The 14219-nt window shown below is 40.5% G+C and overlaps 2 protein-coding genes across 3 annotated transcripts in view; one reads left to right on the forward strand and one right to left on the reverse strand.

Annotated features, from left to right (window-relative positions):
- Positions 1 to 14219, forward strand: part of KCNE2 (potassium voltage-gated channel subfamily E regulatory subunit 2) — a 221928-nt gene that overhangs the window by 169019 nt on the left and 38690 nt on the right. The window lies entirely within an intron of this gene.
- The window catches only part of RUNX1 (RUNX family transcription factor 1), a 186465-nt gene continuing 172777 nt past the window's right edge, over positions 532 to 14219 (reverse strand). For both annotated transcript variants that reach the window (XM_079974926.1, XM_079974925.1), the window contains 2 exons: positions 10172 to 10333; positions 532 to 7253 (listed from right to left, as the gene is read on the reverse strand). In XM_079974926.1, coding sequence (XP_079831052.1) covers positions 6757 to 7253; positions 10172 to 10333 — 659 coding nt within the window. In that variant the 3' untranslated portion in view covers positions 532 to 6756. The remainder of the gene's footprint in view (positions 7254 to 10171; positions 10334 to 14219) is intronic.

Raw genomic sequence — 14219 nt, forward strand, 5'->3', positions numbered from 1 at the left:
CTATCACTATGATTTAGCTGGATACAACTCATAGTAATTATTTCTAAATTTCCAACTATACCTCTAAGTTAGAAGATGCAAGTCTGTGGCCTTTTTTGTGGTGGTGCATAAGCAAGCCCACCTTGCGTCTGAGAAAACTCAGACGAGAAAGGCTATTTCAGTTGGTGCTGAAAAGAAGAGACAGACCAGGGCTCTCCCTCCCAGCAGAAAATATTATGGTGCACACAGAACACATGGGAGGAAACAAGGGATCAGCTTCTCCTGAGCCTTTGGAGACATTCAGAAACAGAGAACTTCTCATGGCTTCTTAGTTTCCAAAGCTTGGTGTGAAGGGAGAGGTTCTCTGCATGTGCCAGAAGAATAAGGGGATGGAATGGGATGGTTCATCAGCAGCTACAAATAATGGCAGGTTACCAATCGCCAACAAAAATCAGCAGACTCCTTTGTTGCAAGAAGATAGCCCTTCCTTTGCACCCTGGCTACCAGAACCAAATTCACGTGGCTCAGGAAAATAATGAAGGAACTGAATGCTTGTATACTTCTCAAACAGTTTTATTTGTCATTCACACTAATTATAATATTGAATGTACAGAAGAACTTGTGGTACAAAGAAAGCAAGTTTCCATGAGAACTAATGCAGCAGTCCAGCTGCTCTGCATGCTAGTCACAATGAATTCTCCTGGACACACTGACCTTGTAACATAGAGGAAGTGCCTACTCAGATACTATTATCTAAACAAGACATGGTGGAGTGCGGAGAAATAGGCTCCTGTTCTCTTCTTAGAGAAAACTGCTATCGCTTGGAGAGAGAAAAAAATCTCCCCTCTGAAAGTGATCCATACGACAGGAGATGATGTGGCAATTCCAATATGTAGGACAAGTTGATTGTAAATACACCCAGAAAATGCTAAACTCACAGATCCAAATCTATGTTCCAAAATGGCCCTGTTTCCATTGTGTTCACCCATGAGATTTACCACACAGTCATTTCTTAATGAATTTGTATCTGTTAACTCCAGAATACCACAAATAACCCACAGTTGTTTGCACATTTTCTTCTACAACAAAAAAAATGAAGAGATTTTGATGTGCCACACAAAACCATGCTGTTAACTGTTGACAAAAGTAACTAAAATAGTTAATCTCAAAACCTAAAATAATTAAGTTGGAAATAAAACAAGTTTCCTACAGTATTTAGCAAAGGCAAGTTCAGCAAAGATGTAGCGAATGAAAAATGTCAAATACAAGCTTTAACAATATGTTTCTATGATGCCTTTAAAACCTATTTACATACAGAAATACAATTAACATTCTCCTGATGCACCCTTTGATATATATGAAACAAAAAATGATTATGGGATAGTATTGACCAACATTTTTTTTTTAAATAGAAAAGGTTGCAAGTAACAACAAGCCTTATAAAATAAAATGTTATAAACAAAGTTTTGTTGAGCAATGAATGAGTGTCATCTGGGAAAAAGTAACAAATATAACAAATATTATAAATACCTGTTATTTTTTATTGTGGGACACCTGTGGAAGATCAGTTTAATCAGTTTATAAAAATCTAAGTACACGGGAATAAATAAGATCTATTTGCACAACTGCGTTAAAATGTGGGGGAAAGTTATTTCCAGGGCAAAAATTAAGCCCCACTGAAAACAGTGGGATTTGTTTTCCTAATAAGTATGTTTAGGATCTCTGCTGGTAAAGCCAAAAGTAGCTGCAATAAAAAGGAATGGTAAAGCCAGTTAATCTCAGCTGAAGCAAAAACTGATTTAAAATGCTTTAACACCTACTGATTCAGCTTCATGGGTGTGTCTGGATTGTGCAATGCATTTAAATAAAAATGAGTTCCTAATTATTCACCATTATCTGGTCATTATAATAGTTTCAAATACATTTATATTTTACAAAAGGGAATACCCGAACATCTCTCTTAGAGAGCAACATTAAAAAAAATAAATTCTTTAAATAGGGAACTTTTCTTTCAGGAATTCTAATATTTAGTTAATTTGGATATACATGAAGATAGAAAATGTTTTTTCACATGCTGCAAAGTAGTGATCCAGTTCACTTTCAGCTCTTAATAGACCAACAGCTTCCTGGCCCCATTTCCAGTTTTTAGAAAACCAAAACCCTTCTCCATGTGTTTAAGTATGTGAGCAGTTGACTGTGCAGGTTATTCTGTGGAGCTAGGTGGACTTAATCCTTATAATCTGTCTCTGGCAGTGGCCAGTTTGGAATGCTTTTCGAAATGCGCCCCTGGGAAATGCCTCCTATAAAAGGAGATGTACTTTGAGCCTTCCCAAATACTGTTAAGGCAGGTGACTTAGATGCAAAAGAAAACAGGGCTCCTGCACCTTTAACAGCTGTGTAGGAGAGGGAAATATGCCGTTGTAGCCCTCCAGATGTTGTTGATCCACAGTTACCATTGTCTCTGGCTATTGCCCATGCTTGATGGGGCTGATGGGAGTTGCAGTTCAGCAACATCTGGAGCAATGACATTTCCCACACATGTGAAGTTCCCTCTTCTGCACAGGCATTAATGGTCCAGCAGCCTTGTTCTCTTTTGCAATTGACCACTCTAAAATCAGCTCATGCATGAGCCTGAGGTCCAAGAAGCAGGAATTCAACAGAAGGGAAAATCCTATGAAAAATCTGGAGTTTCACAGATGCCCCCTTCCAAATTTCATTACACTCCAAGAGGCATGCAGAAAAACTGAGCTTACTACCTCCCCTAGTAACTACTCTTATCCTTCCTTAGGCAAGCCCAATATAAAATGATATACATTTGACCTACGTGTTCATGGCATGGCATCAATTCAGAAGATGTCACATTCTGAAATGGTACAACCCCAGAAAGATGTGAAGGTAAGGTCTTAGACATCAAGAGCCCTGATCAAAGCCTTGTAAAATTAAATCACCAAGGGGATATTTTTTAACAACAAAAATCAAAGAGAATGCGTATAGCACTCTTAGTGCCTAATTATAAAGTCTAAGCCTCTTAAACCTAAATCTAGCCATATTTAGGATTCTAAATCTGCAGAAAATCTGCAGAAAAACATTTGGAAAGTGGGTAGTCTCTGACAGAAACTGATTGGTAGTTTAATGCGAGAACACATGCTTTACATGCAAAAGGTCCTTCTAGGTACAACCCCTCCCATGTCCTGTTAAGAGCAGGTGCATAAGAACATAGGACACTGCCTTATACCAAGTCAAACCTTGGTCCATGTAGCTTAGTATTGTTTACACTGAATAGCGGTGGCTCTTCTGGCTTTCGGCCAGCCAGCCCTGCCTGGAGATTGAACATTCTGCATGCAAAGCAGATGATCTACCAATGAACCACAGCTGTTCCCCGGATGAAGGGAGGTAGCAGGTGAATGCACAGACCTCTCTGCACCAAAGACCCTGGAGAGTTGCTGCCACTCAGATTAGATGCTGCTGGGCAAGGTGGACAAACAGCCCGAGCTCATATAAACAGTTGCCCAAGTTTCTCTGGATTGTCTGCACTTCTCTTTATGAAGTGCTGAGCTGTGGCTCTCTGATCCCTGGCCTCTGTAGGGCTTCAAAAACTGTAGTTATCCTCAGAATGTTTTGCTCTCTTCCCTAGTAATGCCACACTCCATGCTGGCCAGATTCCATCTCAGCCCATTTGAAGCAGAAGCTGGTAAAATCAGGCTGCAATTTTATGCACCAATACCTAGGAATGATCACTGCCGAACACAGTGGGACTTACTTCTGAATAAACCTGCAAAGGAGTGGGCAGTTAATCATTAATAGTGTAGGTGTAGTCGAGACAATGAATTATTCTAATACTGGATAAAATGGCATACATTTGTTTAGGCATAAATCATAGAGAGTATATAGTGGCCTTAGTTGCTGATATCTATAATAAATGACTGGCATTTTTATCTAAACAGATTATCCACATTAAGCACTTATAGCATAAAGGAAAAGGCATTGTATTTTAAGTTGAATCCTGTGGAACAATTACCATGAAAGACAGATTTAAATTTCACTAAAGATGTAAGAAATCAATGCATGAAAAATCAAGGTAATTGTAACAGTTTTGTACAATTAACTATTTTGAAATACCTTTTTTTCCATTTCAGAAGCACAGAAATGAATTGGCTCTTCCATTTCTTTTAAAAAAAGAAACTCAAACCCCCCAATTGTAAAACACACATCTGAAAAATGGCAAAACACGCAACTGCAAAATATGAATCTGAAAGTGGGGAGGGGGAGAAATGACACTGTATGATCTTTTGAGCTTTGGCTGAGATCAGCTGAAATAATTTTCTGCAGTAAGTTGACCTTGTTGATAGCATCAGCTATTTCACTCTGTAACATTTTATCTCAAAGTGCTACTGCATCAGACACACAAATAATGCAAAAGCAAAATCTACAAATATATATATATATATAATATAAAAAAGAAACAAATATTTTAAATAAGTCCAGCTGTTTTGCTGCCTGCAGCCGAGGATCTTTCTAAACCGAATCCTTTATTAATTTTGTCAAACACCCAACACTGATTTAAAGGCCTGCTTTCAAATACTCAGAAGAGTTGATCTGCAATTGTTCCACTAATTTTTAAAGGTCCATTACTTAATCAGAAGGTAATTCTGAATCTGTTGACTTCAGCAGTATTCATTTAATGTACAATCAAAGAAATGTACAATTGCATTCAGACCAAACCCTCACATAAAACAGTGCCTTATAATTTACAGTGATGTCTGATATGTTTGAGGTGTATTAGACAGCAGTGAATGTTCCATTTAAGTTATTACTGCGGGGCATGGGGAAGAAAGTAAAAATTGGCCACAGGGTGGCCTATCCCATGTATCATGTTTGAATTGTACTGATTTAAATTTCCTTTCCTGACTACGGGCTTGGCTTTGGAAGATGCTGAATATGCTAGTCTGTTCCAGATTCTAAATTCATTTGTCAAGAACTAAGGCCCAAACTGGATGTGATGAGCTGTCCAGTGACAAATAATTTTTAACCAAAAGTAACTTTGAGATGGCAAGTTTGAACAAAGCAATGGTGTTTGGTGTAACCATTCTCCTGCCACCATTTCTTCCACTTGGAAGTTGCTTTTCTAGTTACAGCAGAAAAGAGATGGATATCCATATCTTTTCTCTTACAGGATGAAAAATTAATTTGGGATGGGTGAGTAGGGAAATGGCTAGAAGACAAGGGCTACCAGTCCCTCAGGCCATTCCTTTGCTCAAATGTGCAACCTCCTAAGGTTGCCTTTGGCTGTTGAATCTGTAGTAAAGAGATTTGTGTCTGTGTATCTAGTGCATTGTGTCCAGATGATTGTGCTTAGGACCACAGCCTGAAACAAGTTCTTGCAATTCCCAACAGATCAAAGTAGAATGTACAGGAGCTTGTCAGATTTTGCCCATAATTTATCAGCATGAAGTACTTTGCTATGTCTATCTAGCTGTGTTTGATTTTACTTTTCACTTCTGTTGCATTTAGATATCAGTTCAGCACAACGTGGAGTATAACGCAGCTGTCCTGGAATCTCCATATGCTCTTTCTGAGATCAGTTCCTGCCTCCAGTGTCCTCCTCGTATTCTGAAACTTGTGTTAAAATGATCAGAGTATTGTGGCAAAATGTGATGCAAAGTTCTTCCTTTTTTAAAAAAAAGAAGGGAGACACTTTTGATACTACTTATATCAAAGTAATGTTTAAAATAATTCTGGGTTCTCAACTGGACAACAAAAATGACTTCATTGGGTATTAAATGCCTGATGAAAATGAAATGGAGCAAAATGTAAACAATACTTCTAAATAATTAAAAGTCACATTACCCATAATTATTCCAGCCATTTTATATGTGATATTTTAAAACTTCAGTTGCTACAAAATCATGTGCTTATCTTTAAGCATATTTAAATAATAAAGGTATCACACACAAAAAAATCAATGCTGAGAGCATAAATATCGAGTAACTCATCATATACGTTTTCAGTAGTTGAAAAGGACCCAAGGCTGTCACTCTTTTATATTAAAGGAATAATTAAATCATCTCCCTGGAAAGGCCTTTTTCATGCCTTCAGTTGACAATGCATGAGAAAATCAAGCACATTTTTAAAAAGATTAAATCTTTTTACAAATTTCTAAGGTGCCAAAAAAGGAAATAAAAAAATGTTATGCAAAGGACGAGTTGCATCTTAAAATTAAAATTAAAATAAGCATAATTCCCATACTCTTTGGAATATACAACTTGGTTAAAAAAATTAATTCCAGGATATAAAAACTCTTATTCACAGCATTGCTAAATCAGAAGCATTCACAGTTTCTCTCTGAGAATCTTCCTATACTTCCTTTTAACTAGCATGACAAAATGATTGATTAAACTCATTAAGATTGCGTTAGGCTTTAAGCCTCCAAATCGGATGTCAAACAAAGCACTCTTTTGAAAGCTTTGAGGAGCTCCAAAACTATTTTTGAAGTCTCAAGCTCTGGAAACATACGGAGTATCTATCCTTCCCCATATCTCTAGAAAAAGTGAGTGAGTAGGTACCATCGTCTTAAAATGTTCTCATCTTCAGAAGTTCAGTCCTTGGATGAGTGTACTTTTCTGGAATACTGTCACCTCAGTGACCAATGTCAATTGGATAACACCATGACACCATTCCTGGAAATACTGACTCCTGGATGGATTGCTTCTCTGTAATGATATATAAACCTGGCAGAGTCCTTGGCCATTCAGCAGACAAAACAGTTGTGCTAATGATTCAATACGGCCGCCATACTGCTTCTTCTAGCCTTGCTGTGGTTGCCATGTTGGTAGGGGAGTTGCTATGGCTGCCTTCTGTGTCCACAACATCGTTTTGGTTTGGAAGGTTGGGATTGAGGAGAGTAGATCCTGTGGAAGCATTAGTGCAAGGAGGAAGGATGCGTGGAGGCGACCGATCTCCTCCAGACATTACAGAGAACTGGTGGTATGACCCTGCTGACGTTCCATAGTAGAGATGATAGGAAGGGGAGCTGGTCTGAAATGGGCTGCCTTGAGCCTGAGAAGAACCTGGGTATGGAGGGGGCAGATAAGTGTGATATCTTGTGGCAGTGGTCATGGCAGACATACCGATTCCTATTCCTGAGCTCACAGGTGTGGGAGTATAGGTGAACGCTCCGGGATAGTGCATGCGAGGATCAGAAATGGAAGGAATCGCAGGGAAAGGACGGTCAATTCCCACTCTTGGATCACTGAATGCTGTTAGGTCAGAAGCACCTGGTTTGGGAAAGAGGACAGGGATAATGCTATAGGTTGGAAGACATAAGACAGATGTCACTACACTTCAGACACACATAGCGACCAAATAAAACCAAAATCAAAGGAAAGTCAAGACTCTTATATAGAAAAGCACATTTTAGCATGTACAGCACTTCTCACTTTTCACTGGGTAAGCTCCATCTGCCCAAAAATTTCCACTTTCCCCCATTGATTAAGGTGTAGGACCTGTATTATCCTTTGTGTCTATTAAATACTTAAGGTGAGCCATTCTACTAAAGTTACTGTAGGTAGTGAGAGAAAAAAGCAGGACAGATTCCAGGGTGTGCCAAATATTAAGTTAATGTTTTGCTGTTTATGGCAAAAGCAGTGGGGTGTTTTTGTGGGGGTAGAGGGACAATGCTGAAACACTCCATTCAAAAAAACCTCCCACTGTTCACCTTCTTTTATGTCTGCTTGTCACCACTGTTCCCTGATTTCCTCCTATTTTGGAGTTGCCCCCTTCGAACTTCTTTCTCCTTCTTATGTGATCTCAAGCAATCTGACATAACATGGAGAATGTGATGTTATAACAATGCTTTACAGCCAATCAGATTTAGCTGTGTGCTGCTGTCAGTGAATGCAAACAAAGCTAATTTAGAGGAAAGATGACCTGCACTGACCACTTGGTGATCCCAGGAAAGCAAGAAGAAAGGTGGGGTCATTACAGTGGTACCTTGGGTTACATACGCTTCAGGTTATAGACTCCGTTAACCCAGAAATAGTGCTTCAGGTTAAGAACTTTGCTTCAGGATGAGAACAGAAATTGTGCTCCGGCGGCAGCAGGAGGCCCCATTAGCTAAAGTGATGCTTCAGGTTAAGAACAGACCTCTGGAATGAATTAAGTACTTAACCCGAGGTACCACTGTATTCTTGAGCGAGCACACTTTTTATTCATTTTGCAGCCATCCCTGAAAGATTGCCTAAGGAGGAGGCACCTTTCAAGACAGTTTAAAATATCTGTGAACATCAACGCTTCCTTTCCCTTCAGACTTTATGTTGCCTGCCTCAGCCAACAGAGATTCAAGGACTAAAGTATTTGGGAATGATTTCTTTTTTTTTAATGCTCCATGTTTGAAATGATGGTTGGATATCAACCCTTTTCCTCTGTTGATGGAAGAACTCACTTGCCAAGCCCCTCCACCCCCAAAACAGATTAAAGAGATAATGGCCCTCTTAAAAGAGAGTTTCTAGACAGACTCCAATTAACAGGGATCGTGGCTCCTCTTTCTTGCCAGCTATTACGAGGCATTAAAAATAACAATAAAGAAACCTTTCCTCATGGCAACACCTCCTCAGACACAGTGTGGAGTCTGCATAAAAGAATGTGCATGTACAGGAAAAAAAGCGTCAGGAGGTGGGAGAAACAAAACAAAAACAGTCTGCACCGTGACTGGATTAAAAAGACTCTGCAGACATATTGTAGTGTCAGGTTCTGAAAGCCTGTCAACATAGCAGCCAGGGCCTCTTTGACAAACCTCCACAGGTTTCTCAGAAGATTTCTGTGACATGCTATAGTCTTAATTCTGGATATGCCAGCTATAATCATCATCTGCCTCCTTCTACTTAACAATACTACCAAACACCTGGGTATGCCTCCACAGCAGATCAGATTTCAGCCTCAAATGTCAACTGTGGGGAGGATTGCTACCTTCTGCCCACCCTCCCACTAGGTTCATGTGCCTGAGATAACTATGTGACAAACAAAAATTCAACAGGTGATGTTGTTCTCTACAACAGAGTCAGGGGAAGCTTCATCTGTTGAAATTCTGCTTGCACTGCAGCTAAAAGACAATCACTGCAAACCACTTGAATGATGTTTTATGCGAGGTGCTGCCAAATGTCAGCAGAAAAGCCCATGTTTCTCCTCCTAGGTTGATTTTCTTGACTTGATTTGTATTTTTTAAATAAAACACAGTTATGACAGTTGTTTCCTATTGTTCACTGAGCATATAAAGGTAATTCCTTGAATCCATGACCCTGAAAAAGTGTCCTATAACTTTCAAATTTGTATTTCGTCTTCCCTGCAGTAGGAAAAACAATTAGGCCTTTTTGTACTGTGGGAAGGTGAATTTACTGAGGGAATATGAAGATTAGAGGCCTTTATAAAAAAAATGTGAGTGTACAAAATGGTTATTAAAGTATATAAAGAACAGTTCAGGCACAGAAACCCATTAGAAAATCAGCTGCATTCGCTTAAGGGCAAGACCCATCTATATAAAATCTTAAAAGTAAGGAAATAGCAACCAAAGGAGGTTTTTAAAGCCTTCTTTCTTCGGTGGACTCCAAGCCTCTTCAGGAAAATAACCTGTAAACGTGTTACAAACTCACCATTCATCTGTCTTGGGCTGCAGCTGGACATCATTCTGATTAAACAGAATAGGGTCAAATCCTAAAACTGAACCTTAGAAACCCTTAATTTGTGCACTATCTCTGGGCATTGTTGACAAGGTTCACAGCTGCTTTCACTGAGGCAGAGCCAGAACAATGGTATACTGGTTACAAGAGCTATGAGAAAGCCACAATGAAGTCAATGGAGCTTGCTTCCATTTCTGTGTTTTTGACTTACGCCTGTAGGTTAATATACTGCCATATTGGTCTGTGACATAAACCCTACTCAGAGGTTTATCTCCCTGCATTCTCAGAATACGTAGAGGAAGGAGCAAGGCTATGTGTACGAGCTCTCTGCTGCCTGCTGTAGTGGATGACGGCTCACCTGACTTCCCTTCAGGTGAGTCACTGTTGTGTACCTGGGATGGAGAGGGGGAGGGGTCAGGTGGTGGTGAGGTGAGTAGTTGGTGCCTGCTCACACCTTAATAAACCTGAGCGTAGCAGGTTGGGGTTGTTGTTGCTTTAAAAAAATACTTCCTGAAACTTACTTGTCAGTCGGCTTGAGAGTTCTGCAGAGAGAGAGGTCATTCCACTTGCCCTTCCAGGTGAAATTGGGGTTGCTGGATGAACCGAAGGAGTTGCAATTGATCCCAGATACTGATAGGATGGATCGTAAGGCCACGGAGGAGATGGCTGAAGTTGCCTTGTATCTGGCATGAGGAGGAAAAGGTATTAAGAGTGGTTAGTTTTATGGTCCTGTACAATGATCAGATGTTATTCCTTGAAGCAAAGGTGGAATACTGCTCAGTTTCTGGTGGACCAAGTAGCACCAGTTGGCTGTTGAGATTCTTGTAAAGAATATGCCTGCTGATTGCTGAGTTGTCAGTTGTCTGCGTAACATGTATAGCTCAAATTGAGAGAGACCAGAGGAGGGAGGAAGTGGCTTACGTCAGCCCGACTAAGGCAGAGATGCATGGAAGTTTGAGGAGGAGAAGGCATTTCTGGCGTTACACTTTCTGTACTATTGAAATAAATGTAACAGGGACAGCAAAGGTAAAGGGACCCCTGACCATTAGGTCCAGTTGCAGACGACTCTGGGGTTGTGGCACTCATCTCACTTTATTGGCCGAGGGAGCCGGTGTACAGCTTCCGGGTCATGTGGCCAGCATGACTAAGCCGCTTCTGGCGAACCAGAGCAGTGCACGGAAATGCCATTTACATTCCCGCCGGAGTGGTACCTATTTATCTACTTGCACTGCAGTCTTTTCAAACTGCTAGGTTGGCAGGAGCAGGGACTGAGCAACGGGAGCTCACCCTGTCGCGGGGATTTGAACTGCTGACCTTCTGATCGGCAAGCCCTAGGCTCTGTCGTTTAACCCACAGCGCCACCCAAGTCCTAGAACAGGGACAGTAGCAAGTCACTAATCAGAGCTGTGTTCTTTCTCCATTAACCTCTACAATTATACTTATTCTTAATTATTTTGAAGTTATCAGTTAGTTCCCCAAATAAGCTGTGCATGCCCTCAATCATAACACAACCACCACACTAGAATCATAATAGAACCACAAGGATCATGCCAAAAATAAAATAAAATAATTCATGTTTTTTTAAATGGGAATGCTATACCAGTAAGAGGGCCATTATTGATGGCGCTGCATCACATAGTTTAATAATGAGACATTTGGCAATTTATTTCAGTCCTGTGAATCCAGGAATTTGGGTAGTATCCTTACAAATCACATCAAGTGGAAACAGAACCTACTTGGACAGATATCAAACACTGTTCTGTCTCTAGATGTCTGGCTTGCAGAAGCTGAAGCTGCAATGACAGCTGAGCGATGACTCTGTGGTCTGCATTTGCTAGTGCTTCTGCACCACTCAGAGTGATGACAAACGCCTGTCCTTTGAGCAACCCAAATCAAAGAGGCCTGTCCTGGCTTTGTGCTCCATCCAGCTTTGTGACTACACTGTAAATGTATTCAGGAGCAGGAGGAGAGGCAGATTAAGGTAAACAAGTTGGTTTTGTTAAATGTCTTCTGCTAGCAGATAGGGCCAGAACAACTGAGAATCATCTCAAGTCAATGCCAGAGTAATGTTGCATACAAGAGAGGTGGTGTTTTTTTTTAAAGTAGGAGCTTTGCTTTCAAAGAGAATGAAAGACCAGATGCCTACTGCTAAAGATTTGACTGGTGATTTCAGATCAGTATGGGAACTTCAGCTAGGGATGAGCAAATCAGCCTATTTCTAGCCTGTGCCACTTTTGCATATGTTATTTCATCCCATTACTGCCTCTCAAACCACAAAAAAACACAACTTTTAAATATATTTTTTGCTGAGTGTTGGCCCCTCAACATGAACATTTTAAAACATATTTTATTTGGGTTTTTTGTTGGACCAAGTGTGAAAGTTGGTGGGCGAGGAAGTGCAGACTCTCACATTACAATGGGAGATGCAGATCAGGTCTGTTTGTGTTGGAATGTGCAAATATCAAATTCCATAACAATGCTGAAATTCCGCCTTCCCATCTTACAGCTCCTGACAATATGCACTTTGCATACCTAGTCTTTCGTTCAGCTTTCTTTTCTCTGGCTGAGTGCTAGCTGCTTTGTCCTGTTCCATAAGAGAATTTCCTCTCCATGGCACATGTTTCTAGGTCCTAGATTCTTTTGCCCATCATTTTCTAGCATCTTCTTCCACCTATGCTCCCTGTTCAGAATTGGAACAGTTTAGCCAACACTGCCATTGAACTTTCTGATTGCCCAGTCCCTGTGTAACAGGCAGGAGGCTGAGCTAATCACTGCTAAGAAGCTTTGTCATCAGCATCAAAACAATATCTGTTTTCTTTTACCAAGTCAAATCAGAAGATCAAGTCTTGCTCTGTTGCAACAACCTCATCAAATGCAAGCGGGTATTAGATGTAAAAGTAACAAATCTTACAAAATTTCACCAGTTTAAGTGCAATGAAAATAATGGGAAAGCTCTGGTCTTGTAGTCAGGCAGGTTTTCAGAAAAGGTTAAAAGCAGCAATGTGTGGGATCCTCTTGAAAACCCTCAGAGTTGCTGATTTGTACCAACCGGGCGGCCTAGGTAAAAGTCTCTCGGTCTTATTCAAAGTCACAAGCACTATCAATTTCTGCCTTTCATAGTGTGAGAAAGTATATGTAAACAGTTAATTATTGCAATAAAACACTTTAGGGTGAGAATTAAAGAGTACAAATAATTTGCACTGTGTTTAGTTAGACACAAGTTCTCGGCCTCCAGCCTCACGCTGAACAAGCTGTTAGATACAAAGCACTGTACCACCATTCATGCCCCATCACGTTTTATTGACCCCAAAATGTTGTGTTGGGCTTCTTTTTTTTAAAAAAAAACACAACCATAATTAAGTAGTGCATATGTTGCATGATATTTAATAGTTTCATATAATCGACTTAAAAGGGCTCTGTGAGTAAGGTAAAGAAACTCCACTATGTGCTGCCTCTCATGTACTCCGTATTTTTCTAACCATCAGCATGTGGCATGGCAGAAGATCAGAGTTTTAATGGGATGGATGGTTTTCTTCCAAGTAGTCGACTGCTTATTCCTTTTATGTTGGCCTGTAGGTGGCAGTAGAAAGCTTCTTGCCCAATCTTCTAAGTGCCAGAGAATGTTCAGTTGGCACCAAAACGCTACCTAATCAATATCTTTCGGCACAGCAGGACCTGCACAGTGTCACAACTTTTAGAGTGCACTGTATGTCTGCTCTGTACCACATTAGGCTTTAATCTGCCTCCACAAAGGATACCTCCCATACCATCCTGCAACTTGTAATTCAAGGTGCAAGAAGATATCAGCTGCTGCTGAGCAGGCTGAGACATCAATGGTGCTCACAGAGATTCACGCAGGATGCTAAGGGCGCACCATGAGGAATCTCCTAGAGCTCAGAAGATCAGATTGCCACAAATCTTTGGCTGACACCGGGGCATGTGAAATTTTCAAGTAGGCTTGTGATCAAACATGTAGCATTTTAATCTAAATGTTACCCGGTGGATTGCAACAGGGGTTGTCTTTAGCCAGCCTACCAACACCTTCCCTCCACCTTTTTCTGTGGTTGTGCAATGATTTACTGGCAGACAGGTTATGTTTGGAAAGAAAAGGTGTTAGTGGTGGTGAGGCTGTTTCACAGAGAGCTGCCTTTGGAACAGGGTCATCAATATGCCATGAGCCAGACAGTGCCCTCTCGGTCTAGGTATGTGGCATTTATAGAGGCTGAATCTCACAGTGATAAAGCCTGTTGCTGGAAGTATTTCTAAAAAAGGAACAGCAGGATGTGAATCAGCACTGTAGATATGCCAGTAACTGGCAAGATGACGGATATCTTTGGGCAGAGAGATTTGGGCTAACAAATTTGAAACCCACGTCCACTTTCTCTCTCTCTCTCTCTCTCCTGAATGCTAACTTAAAAAAATAAAAAGAACTTGCAACTAAAGGATCAGGGAGAAAAGATGATATAAGTGGTTAGCAATTAATTAGCCACATATCTGTGTCAATTTGAATCCCTTGATAACATGAGTCAAGTGTTGCTACCATACGATCCAGGGAAATTAAAGAACTGT

This window comes from Podarcis cretensis (assembly GCF_951804945.1).
Source record: "Podarcis cretensis genome assembly, chromosome: 4".
Taxonomy (NCBI): domain Eukaryota; kingdom Metazoa; phylum Chordata; class Lepidosauria; order Squamata; family Lacertidae; genus Podarcis; species Podarcis cretensis.